The sequence below is a fragment of the Ostrea edulis genome, chromosome 2, assembly GCF_947568905.1.
Source record: "Ostrea edulis chromosome 2, xbOstEdul1.1, whole genome shotgun sequence".
Taxonomy (NCBI): Eukaryota; Metazoa; Mollusca; class Bivalvia; order Ostreida; family Ostreidae; genus Ostrea; species Ostrea edulis.
In genome coordinates this window covers 10,698,432-10,709,899 of record NC_079165.1, presented here as the reverse complement: position 1 = coordinate 10,709,899, position 11,468 = coordinate 10,698,432, and the positions used below count along the sequence as shown (strand labels likewise).

The 11,468-nt window shown below is 37.3% G+C and overlaps 1 protein-coding gene across 2 annotated transcripts in view; it reads right to left on the bottom strand.

Moving 5' to 3' along the window:
* Positions 1-11,468, bottom strand: part of LOC125678963 (titin-like) — a 294,828-nt gene that overhangs the window by 121,669 nt on the left and 161,691 nt on the right. For both annotated transcript variants that reach the window (XM_056156077.1, XM_056156078.1), the window contains 17 exons: positions 11,109-11,352; positions 9,296-9,410; positions 8,756-8,940; positions 8,518-8,632; positions 8,166-8,338; positions 7,951-8,065; positions 6,932-7,161; positions 6,539-6,824; positions 6,263-6,428; positions 5,660-6,119; positions 5,261-5,527; positions 4,820-5,086; positions 3,627-3,893; positions 1,580-1,846; positions 1,061-1,330; positions 576-845; positions 130-396 (listed from right to left, as the gene is read on the bottom strand). In XM_056156077.1, coding sequence (XP_056012052.1) covers positions 130-396; positions 576-845; positions 1,061-1,330; positions 1,580-1,846; positions 3,627-3,893; positions 4,820-5,086; positions 5,261-5,527; positions 5,660-6,119; positions 6,263-6,428; positions 6,539-6,824; positions 6,932-7,161; positions 7,951-8,065; positions 8,166-8,338; positions 8,518-8,632; positions 8,756-8,940; positions 9,296-9,410; positions 11,109-11,352 — 3,964 coding nt within the window. The remainder of the gene's footprint in view (positions 1-129; positions 397-575; positions 846-1,060; positions 1,331-1,579; positions 1,847-3,626; positions 3,894-4,819; positions 5,087-5,260; positions 5,528-5,659; positions 6,120-6,262; positions 6,429-6,538; positions 6,825-6,931; positions 7,162-7,950; positions 8,066-8,165; positions 8,339-8,517; positions 8,633-8,755; positions 8,941-9,295; positions 9,411-11,108; positions 11,353-11,468) is intronic.

Sequence of the window (11,468 nt, the reverse complement as noted above, 5' to 3'; positions counted from 1 at the left end):
AATTAAAATTATGACATTGTAAGGAGAGCATGAAGGTAGAATTATTACAAAATTTACAACAACCGTCCTTCACAACATGTGATTAATGAATGACAACATGTATATATATGACAGTGGACACATCCTTACCTTCTACTTGGAGGGTGGCCTCTGTAGACACATCACCACACACACAGGTGTATTTAGCGGTATCCTTAATGGTGACATCAGTCAGGAGGAGTTGTTGAGTGAAACCATCAGCAGAAATCTGGACGTGGTCACTAGGCTTCAGTTCTTCTCCATCCTTTAGCCACGTGCAGAATACATCCTGCTTATCAAGTTCACAGGTCAAGGTCACACTGTCACCCTCTTTGGCTTTTATCTCTCCAAGAGGTTTGGTGAATTTGGCTGGTTTTTCTAGAAATTTCACAAATTAATAATGGATAAAACTTATTCCCCATACATGTGTTTCAGCAAATGTTAAAACTATATTATTGTACAAGCACTAAAACGAATAAATCAATACGTCAAACTGAGATGCAAATTTATAGAATTTGTTTACAATAGGAAAACTATTTCAATAGGGTTTTACTGACCTTTGACCTTGATAATAGCTGATGTCTCAGTGTTGTTGGGCAACATCAGAGTGTATTCGCCCTCGTCCTCAGGAATAGCCTCCATGATCTGGAGGACGTGTCTGTAGCGCTCACACAGGATCCGGATTCTGTCACTGGGAGTCAGAGGCTGCCGATTCTTCATCCAGGTGACTGGTACGTCCGGCTTACTCAGCACACAGCTGAGCTCGAACATTTCACCCTCAGTGAATGTGGCATCGTTCAGTTTGTGTGTGAACTCAAGCACGACTTCTACAAATATCAAACATTTGCGAATTCTTCTTAAATTCAAAATTTGTGATATGTAACTGCAGGTTAGATTGGTATGTATATACGCATTACACATTAATACAAACATAATGAGAACTGGAGTTCTTTTTGCAACTGACGTATATATCTATATACATAATTATACCAGATGTATATTTTCCTTTGCAATATATCAATGATTTTTCTTGTCTTCATACCTTCCACAAAGAGGCTTGTGATAGATTCCAAATCTCCCACCATTACTGTATATTCCGCATCATCTTCCAGTTCACAGGAAGGAATGCGCAGGATGTGGCGGCAGCCGTCCATGATGATCTCGTATCCGTCAGCCACAGTTATCTGTTCCCCATCCTTCAGCCACATGGCGGGCACGTTCGGCTTGTTGACCTCACAAATCATTGAGATGCAGTCACCTTCCGCTATATCATAGCGATCTCTCAGAGACACCACCCACTCAAGTGGTGATTCTACAAGTAGACAGAGGAATACTTTCATAGAATATTAATACATCTTATCTGAAAATGAAATTATACATTAGTGCCCCAACATCAATTTCCGACAGAGGAACACTCTTATAGAATATTAACACATCTTATCTGAAAATGAAATTATACATTAGTGCCCCAACATCAATTTCAAACAAAATTTACATTAACACATTTACATCACACAAAAATAAAAATCGGATGATTGATTACTGTCACTACCATACTGACCCTCAACAAAGAGTGGTGCAGTGCTCTTCTTGTCCTTGACACAGATAGTGTATTCTGCTCTGTCGTCCAGTGTAGCATTTTTCAGGGTCAGTTTGTGCACCTTTCCGACAGCCTGAATATCGACATCCTCAGAGGGAACCAGTTCTTTACCATCCTTCATCCAAGTGGCCTTGACCTGATCTTGGCTGACCTCACAAGTGAAGGTCACATTTTCTCCTTCTGAGCAGGTAGCTTCTTGTAGAGGTTCAATGAATTCTAGTGGTTTTTCTGTTGTGAGATGGGAGTAATTGTTAGACAAAAAAGAGGATATTTAACTGCAGTAGACCAATTATTTCAAAATCATGCCATACGCATGCTGTTCAGAAATAACACTAAACTTTTTCATGCTCTTCTGTTTCTTTAATGCATCACATGCTAATAATCTATTCAATTCAATTATCTAAATTACGACCAAATATCAATTGTAAATTTCCAAAATATTTTTAAACAAAATATTTCAAAACTCACCAATGAGATTGCATTGTATCAGTTCCCAAACAATAGGATTACATTAAACTACCACTGGAGCTCACAGCAGGCAGTCATTCCAAGAATTATTTCTTTTTTTTTTCAGAGTACAGGTAATTCCATGTTAGTGCCAATGAATAACGTATATTTCCAGGGCTTCCTCCCTTAGTTTAGTTTAACATTGTTTTCTTGATTATGATATTCTGTGGGTTAATTCTAACACCATGCTGTGATATGCAATTCACTAGTTATATGAACACGGCAGCATGTGTGAGAGCATTAATAGTAAAGACATTAGACAAAATACAAATTATAAGTCACAAATAAGTCATACATACAAAGTTCACCTACACGTATAAATTGCTGAATATAATATTGTGCTGACACAAAATTTCTTTCATGTGCTTTCATTAATTCATGAAAATCTTTAATCCAAATGTGTCTGTTTAAATCAGTCAGAGTTGTAATCATTAATAAATTAATCACATCACACTGTCTGTGCTTTCTTTTCAGCAGATCCAAATCTGCATGACAAGTTCATCATTATACATGAATAAGTTAATCACATCACATTGCCAGTGCATTGTCTTCAATCCTGTGCTTGACAAGTTCAAATATTGTAGATAGATAAGTTAATCACACCATCTTTGCAACCATGGCTACCGACCTTCCTTAACAACATAGTATGACGTGTTAAGGTCATCCACAGTTAATGAATACACTCCTTCATCTTCAATGTCAAGGTCAATGATTACAAGATTGTGGTAATGACCTCTGAAGGTCATTCTATATTTATCACAGAGTTCAATTGGCTCTCCGTCTTTCAACCACACACAACGAGTGATCTGTTTCGATAACTGGCAAGACAGAGTCACTTCCTGTGTGACGGGAGATCGAGATAATTTTAACGGAGTTAGAATTTCGACCAGCGAGTCTGTAAAGTAATTAGAAGAACATGCTCTGGTTAGTGCAACATGACAACAAAAAATATAAAACTCAAATTACGCATTTGAATTTCCAAGAAATCACCATGCATGCTTGTGAAACATTCCAAATTTCTGTGAATTAATTTTCTGACAAAGCACTGAATATATAGTCATCTTTTTTTTTTTTAATTTCATTTCAGTTTATTTAAATCTGAATGACAAACTCCTCTATCAAACCACCAGACCATGCTGTGGATAAATAAAAAAAAAATAGAGGTAAACTAAACACTCATGCTCAAACTTATCGAAAATGTGTCAGAATATTTGTAATGGTTTCTCTTAATATTACACAGTCATGCACTTTAACAATACATTGTATGCAGGTACAGTGTACAGAATTAAAATTGCGTTTCGTCTTAAATATACGTGTATATGAGGAATCATTATTGATTTTTTAATCTCTGAATACTAGTGTTGTTCATTACATAGATGCATGGAATACATATATAATTGCTTACATAGATTGAAATATATGCATTAGAACTTTGGAATATGTTATTGTTAAAAAGAATTTCAGAATTTTTCATGAGATGGATATGCGTGAGGCTACTCACCATCGACATGCAGTCTGGCAGTGCTTCGTACGTCACCGGCAGTCACAGAATATTCTGCCACATCTTCCCTGTTCACGTCGCTGATGACCAGCGTGTGACTGGTTCCCACGTCCTCGACACGATACTTGTTGCTGGGCACAATTTTACTGGTGTCCTTGTGCCATGTGACCGGGACATCCTCCTTATTGAGTTCACAAGTGAAGTGGCACTCTGTATTTTCTTCCACGCGCTGTTCTGCTAATGTTGCACTGAATTCTACAGGGACTTCTACAAACAAATAAATGTCTTTCAATTCTTATTACCTTAAACTGAGAATAAACTTAAGTCAAAATTTTACTTATATCTTAATATTTATCTAGCACAGCTGTTTAAAAAAACTGCTGGTTTATAAAAAAGATTAAATGCAAACATATACTGAAAATTTTATTTGTTTATGAAGATTATTTAAAAAGTTAGTTAGATTCAAAATTTAGACTTCAGTCTATTCTCAGTTTATGGCATTGAGACCATGCAGTCCTGAATTTCTCAAAAGAAACATAAATCGAAGCTTGGTCTGAGATTTTGCTCAAATTTTGACTGTTAAATTATCAAGTTTGAGATATTTTCAAGAAATCCAGATCAGAGCTTAGAACTAGTAAACACCATACTGCTGTACACTGAGAGATACGAGGTACTTTAAATAGCTATTTTCCTGATATTGTTTACTGTAAATCACATTTCATTTGTGAGAACATTATTTACGTGTAATTTCATGAGACTAGCCATTCAGGAAAACTTAGTTCTCGCAAATAAAATCTTACATGCAATAAATAATGATTCATTGAAGTTATGGATAGTGAATAAATACATTATTTTATCCATGTGAAAATAAAGTCTCACAAAATAAAAGTTATTTCTCCTGGGTCTTCATTGGCTTCTGATTCAACATAACAATGGAAAACCTTCTAAAACTGAGTGATACTGTATGCATAAAAAAAGTCTCCGATAGCAGCTGTATGGAAAATAGACTTGATGCTAAGCAAGCCTGTATATCGATAGTTTATTCCTAGAAGATGGACACTCTAGTCAACACGGATTAATAGTTCACAATGAAGCTACCATGACAGAATGAGTGACAAACAAACATCAAATGGTAAAGAAATGTATGAATAACAAAGCAGAGAAAAGTGTAAACACTAAGCTCATAAACAGACCTTCAACAATGAGAGTAGCAGTCGAACTCTTCTCTCCCACGCTGACCGTGACTTGGCCGGTTTGTTGGGGGCTGACATTTTTCAGGATTAGCTTGTGCTTGGTTCCTTCTTTTATAATTTCCACATTCTCGGTGGGGTGGAGTTCCACGTCATTGAGGAACCAGTGGACATCGTTTGTGGATATCGTCAAGGTGCAGTCAAATTCTACTGAGGTGTTTTCTTTGGCTTTTTGGTCTTTGAGAGGTAGGACAAAGTCTGCTTTGACATCTGTGAAAAAAGATGTACGTTTTAGCATTTCATCAAAATTACTGAAAGTTGATTTATGAGGAAAGCAAAGTCAAGAAGTCTAATTTAACCTATCCCACAGCACCTGACAAAAGTGTTTTTTTTAATTTGACTGATAGTAGGAAATTGGATCACAAAAATGTTGGTGAAATTGACCTGCAACAGAGAGTCTAGCAGAGGTTGATTCATCTCCGAATGTTGCTGTGACATCACAGGAGTCCTGTGGTTGGATATCTCTGATGGTGAGAGAATGTGTCACGTCCTCCGAGATCACCGAGTATTTGTCCGACTCAGGTAGAGTCTGGCTGTCAATCAACCACTTCACATCCAGATCTTCGTCGTTGACCTTGCAGGTGAAGGTCACATCACTGTCCTTTTCTACTACTGTGTCTTCTAGATTTAATGTGAATTCTTTGACTAGTTCTGAAAGATTGTAAATTTTTTTTTAAAAAAACCTTACAGCAATACTTTTAACAAGCACAATACATTTTTGAATTGCATATTCCCTGAAAGCATAGGTAAAGATGAGTGAAATGTTCATGTGTAGAAACTCACCTGTGACAGTTAATTTGGCAGTAGTCTCGAGCTTAGCATACGAGCATGACACCGTCCCCTGATCTGGTATTCTGCACTTAGTGATGATCAGTATGTGAACTGTGCCCTCTGATTTGATGATGTGTTTGGGAGATTGTGCAATCTCTTCACCATTGACCTTCCACGTGACATTCACTTTGGGAACATTGAATTCACACTCGAACACTGCTTCCTCAGTCTCAGTCACAGCCATGTCCTTGAGTGGTCTGACGACCTTCCACTGAGCTTTAGGGATGGTTAGCATGGTCTCCTCTGCTTCCTCCAGCTCAGCCTCGTGACGTGCACGCTGGTACGATCCTTTGTCCACCTCGTCTGGTCCAGCTTCCTTTGGTGCTTCTTCTTTCTTGGCAGGAGTTTCCTCTTTTTCTGGTTTTTCTCTTTTAGCCAGTTCTTGCACTTCCTCTGAAACCCTCTCTAGCATCTGAAATGAGTTGCCAGAAAAAGTTAATATCTACTGGTGTTTCAATATACACAGTTACCTAGAGTCATAATAACAAGTCTGTATTCTGTGTCAATTTTTTTTATCAAAGAAAGTAAAAGTTTAGAATGAAGTTCTATAATCACCTGTGATTGTCTCCTCTTGAACACGATCTCGTATTCTGATGGTTCTTCAATGTCTTTGGCATCTGGTTTGTATTTCTTCTTCTCTTCAGGTTTCCCTTCCTGTTCTACGTGCTTCAGACTTGGTAGTATGAGTTCTTCTTCAGGGATTTCCTTCTTCTCTATTTCTCTGCAAATTCAGGCATACAATCCTTAACTCTGTGGTTAATGTTATCAAAATTTTCCTGATATTACATGAACTCCCTATTATATTTGTTTAACCTGTGACAGATATGTTACCTATGTTTGAGTCTAGCCATCCAGTCCTCAGCCTCTTCAGGTTTGTCCGTCACAATCAGTGTAGCCGGAGCATCCGAGCTGCCATGCTCATTGGTTGCCTTCACTAAATAGGTACCAGCATCTTTCCTTTTGATGTCTGCAATCTCTAGAACATGTTCCCCTGTGGTCTCATCCTGGAAAATCTTGTAGCGACCACCATCTTTGAGCTTGTTCCACTTTCCTTTTGACCATTGGATTCCTGGAGTGGGTTCACCATTCACTTTACAACGGAATATGGCAGTGTTTCCTGGAAAATATATTTTCATTTAAATATGTTCATCCAACATACTGCATTTCCTGTCCCTCTAATGTAACCTTTAACTTTTAATAACATATGCTGTATCTATGACTTACCTTCCAGGATTGTGCACTTGATTGGTACTTCAGAGAAAACAGGTGCTTGTCCTCGGATTTCTAGTTCTGCAGTAACGAGATCCTCTCCCACATTACTGACAGCTACGGCTTTCAGTGTACCCTGTAACTCAGCAGAGGCTTTGTCAATGACCAGGGAATAAGTACTGTCACGGCGATTGAAGGTCAAATGGACATCTTCTCCTTCCTCAATCTCCTTATCATTGATAAACCTGAAGGGAAACAAGAGATGTTTGTAACACATATATGCTCCCCATGGTGCAAAATTGAAAAGGGTTATACACATGCATCATTTAATTGATAGTAGTATCACCAATTCAAAATATTGAGCAAACAATATCATCCTGTCAAGAGTGGATTGACCATGTGATCTAAAAATCAACGGGGGTCATCTACTTCTTATGTTGTACCAGTGTACCAAGTTTGGTGTCAATCAAGCAATTAATTCTTAAAATATAGGAAACAATATATTACTATGTCCAGTTTAAACCTTGAACTTTGACCATGTGACCTCAAAATCAATAGAGGCCATCTTCTCCTGAACATGTACCAGTGTACCAAATTTGATGTCTGTCAAGCAAAGGGTTCTTAAGATATTGAATGGACAATGTGTTCCTATGTCCAATTTGACCTAAAAATCAATAGGGGTAATGAGTGGACAATGTCTTCCTATGTCCAGGGTAGATTGACCCTTGACCTTTGACCTGAAAAACAATAGGGGTCCTCTTCTACTCATAAACAACCCACATATGAATTATCATTACGATCAAGTGAATGGTTCTCAAGATATTGAGCGGACAATATGTAGTCTACAGGCCGTCCGACATACCGACCGACTGACAGGTGCAAAGCAATATTCCCCTCTTCTTTGAAGGGGGGCATAAAAATTGTGGGGATATCCTCTACCAAATACTGTATTTTCATCTGCTTTCATTACCTTTCTTGAACTTGCAGGAAATACAAGTTGAAAAAAAAAAATCTACATGGAAGTGATGCCTTACCATTTAACCTCAGGAAGTGGAAGACCTTCCACTTTACACTCGAATGTGACTTGTCCATCTTCTGGTACCAAAGTGTCTGACATCTTCCTGGGCTGGATGGAAGGACGTCTGGCAGCTGAAAATTAATTATATATATGTCATTAGTCCTGAACAAATCATTGGACTTCAGTTTTGTGTTCTCTCTTCTGGAGTAAATCTACCGAAAAAATACTTACGTTGAATTTTGACTCGTCCATTGCAGGATACAGATCCAGCTGTGTTATGGGCCTTGGCAGTGTAGAGGGCAGCATCAGATGGGGTCACAGAGTTCAAGATCATTCTGTGGACCTTCTCCTCTACCTCAAACTTCACTTGATCACTCTCTTTAAGTTCCTTATCTGCTCTAAGCCTGAAAAAATAAATCATTCCAACATTATCATAAGAGATAGATATATGAAAATATACATGCTACTTCAGTTTTATAGGCAAATCTGATAAAGGAGAGAACATCGTGATACATTGCAAAGCTATTTCAGTTTGTTAATTGCAATCATCAATTACATCTATCTAAATGATAAAAGAACCCACCAGCTGACATGTGGCTTGGGTTTTCCTGAGACCTCCACTTCCAGTACGGCAGTACCCTTTTCCACAACATCCACATTGTCCAGTTTTTTGATGAATTTGGGAGCCTCTTTTTTCTCTGTAAAAGTAACAATTCTTCATCAGAAAAACTGAAATCAAAACCTTCAAACCTGTCCTGCGCCTTGAATCATCATTCCTATCATTGGAGTGGTTTATGAGTTTTCATTTGATGGGACTTTACCTTCCACAATGAGTTTGGCAATGGTGACAGCTTCTCCAGCTTTGTTGTGAGCGATAGCTTTGACTTCACCAGCATCCTCCACCTCGGAGTTGTCAATGCTGAGGCTGTATACCACGTCAGCGTAACTCTTACGAACATCGGTGTGGAAACGTAGGCCCGCCTCCACCGGCTGGTTGTTCAAGTACCTGAGGGAAAGGACAAACCAACATTAGAAACAAAGTAATTTTAAAAAACATCTTTATAGAAGATATTTACAGAATACGCTGTTCTCAATTAATTTGTAGATTAAGAATTCAAGGACTTAGATACTGAATATCCTTCCACTAAATCGTAATGGTTACTCCAATTCACTTTGTGCTACAACTAATGTTTTCGAAATTAAGTATAATTGTTTCTACAATTAAGAGACTTGATGGTCCCGCCCCCTTCTGGATGCCCTAAATTACCTTGTACAAGTATCACCTTCACAAGAAACTCAAAGTGTGTCCCTGACCACCCTATATCAATTCTGATTGGGTGATGTAATTTTGATTGACTTACCATGTGACTTCAGGTTGAGGAATGCCTTTAGCAGCACACTCAAATTTGATTGGTCGGCCCTCCTTGCATTCTCTGTTGTTGAGTTTGCGGGAGAAGATGGGAGTCTCCGCCCTTCCTGGAAAACCCATTCACAACAGTAATTAGCCTCTACCAACCGATATTAATGTAGATACATGCATTTGCATGAAAATCTTAATTTCAACTGGCATAGATACAAAATGATGTAATGAATGATCAATGAGATACTTTCTGATGAACATTTTAAAGCAAATAAAATAATCTGCACTACAACATAAATCATTGGTATCTAAAAAAAACCGGTATAATACAAAATGGAAAAAAATATTGTGCTGAATAGATATGCACACATTTGTGTATTCTATGGGTAGGTATCTACAAAATTTGCATCCCATGCTGTTACCAGCCCTCTATCCACCTGTTAAACATCACCTGTTCTAAATACTAAAATCACTCATGCAAATCACAACATAAATATATGTGTGGCCAATAGAAAACCAATATGCCTTACAAATGTGTTATGCTGCAAGAGTTACTGCCCTTAGAAAAGATCATTTTTGCATGCACAAGAAATACACATTGTACATTTCAACAATCACAGCCTGAAGAAAATAAGCATGCAATTTTGTTCTCAGTCAATACAGTGAGGTTGTAAGGTATTCTGAATACACAACTAATACACAGGTATATTCTGGAGAAATATGTTTGTAATTGTTTAGCTCTCAAAGACATTTAGTTTGTCTACTTCTCTGTATTAAAACTATGGGAATAATGAATCATATCACTTTATATTTGATTAAACGATACATCGATACTTCTGATAACAAAAAAAGCAGAGATAAATTTTACGGCTAAATATGGAATATCACAGAATGCATACTGAAGGCAATAAGCCACTCTGTGTTAAAGCAGAGAGAAAGAGTGGACACCAAACTTTAATATATTAATCTTCCCAGAAAATCTCCAGAGATTCTTTTATATAATTCATTAATTTTTCTTTTTGCATTTTTGCATATTAATCATTTGAACCTTCAACAACTTACGATGCACAGGTGAAAAATACCAAAACGGTTTCTCTGTAACCAGAAAATGTGGTTATGAAGTATTTCATATAAACTTATATTTTCATAAATACAGGTAAAAATGTATCAGTTTGTATATGATAAAAGCATTAAATTTAGATATTTTATAAATGGCCTCTGTTACTCTTCCAGGTAGATGTTTTTGATAAGTATTTTTTTTTCTCCAGATAACTTGTGTGTGACTTACTATCAGAGGTGAAATAACAGAACCAGGTGTACTCATCTGAAACGGAGGATAAAATAGTGACTGATAGAGGAGACGAAATCGGTCTCTTTCAAACGAGAGTTTTCTGCCTTACAAATAGCATCGCAATTCCACAGATCTCGAGAATTCACACAGTTAGTTAAGAAGAAAAATGAACGAGGTACAACATACGGCAATCATTCATTTGCTCTAAAATTCAAGATGCAATTTTCTTCAATATGCACACAAAACATTGTCTTCAAGATTTGAAATGGACAAATATTGGACTAGTACAGACATTCTATTGTTAGAAAGCACATGGAACATCAGATACATTCAATATTAATAGAATTTTTTTTTTTTTTTTTTTTATACATATTATAAAGAGTGATATTTGTTGAAATCATGCTTCAAGTGCTTTTTGTACAGTGATTTACATGAAAAAAGATTTCAGATACAGCTGATAATAATGGGAAAATTAACAGTGATTCATAACTGGCAACACAGGATATAAAATTGATGTGCTTACCTTCCACAATGACCTTGGCAGCGATATCGGAGGAACCAGCAGGGTTTTTAGCCACACATTTGTACTCTCCCTCCAAATCCATTGTCATTTTCTTGATGATGAGCGAGCATGTTTCATCCTCGTAAGACAGCTTGACATTGGGCGTGGTCACCAGCTCCTTGTTGTTACGGTACCACATGACCTCTGGACGAGGAGTTCCGGTCACCTTTGCCATCAAGGACAACGGCTTATCCTCCATGACAGTCTGCAAAAGTTCAGATTTAGACAATTAAAAACAGCTGCTCTCTAATTATCTCAAAGAGAAAGTACAAACTAGGGTATGATTTTGAGAAACTACATGTGTTTTCAGGAATCTTCCTA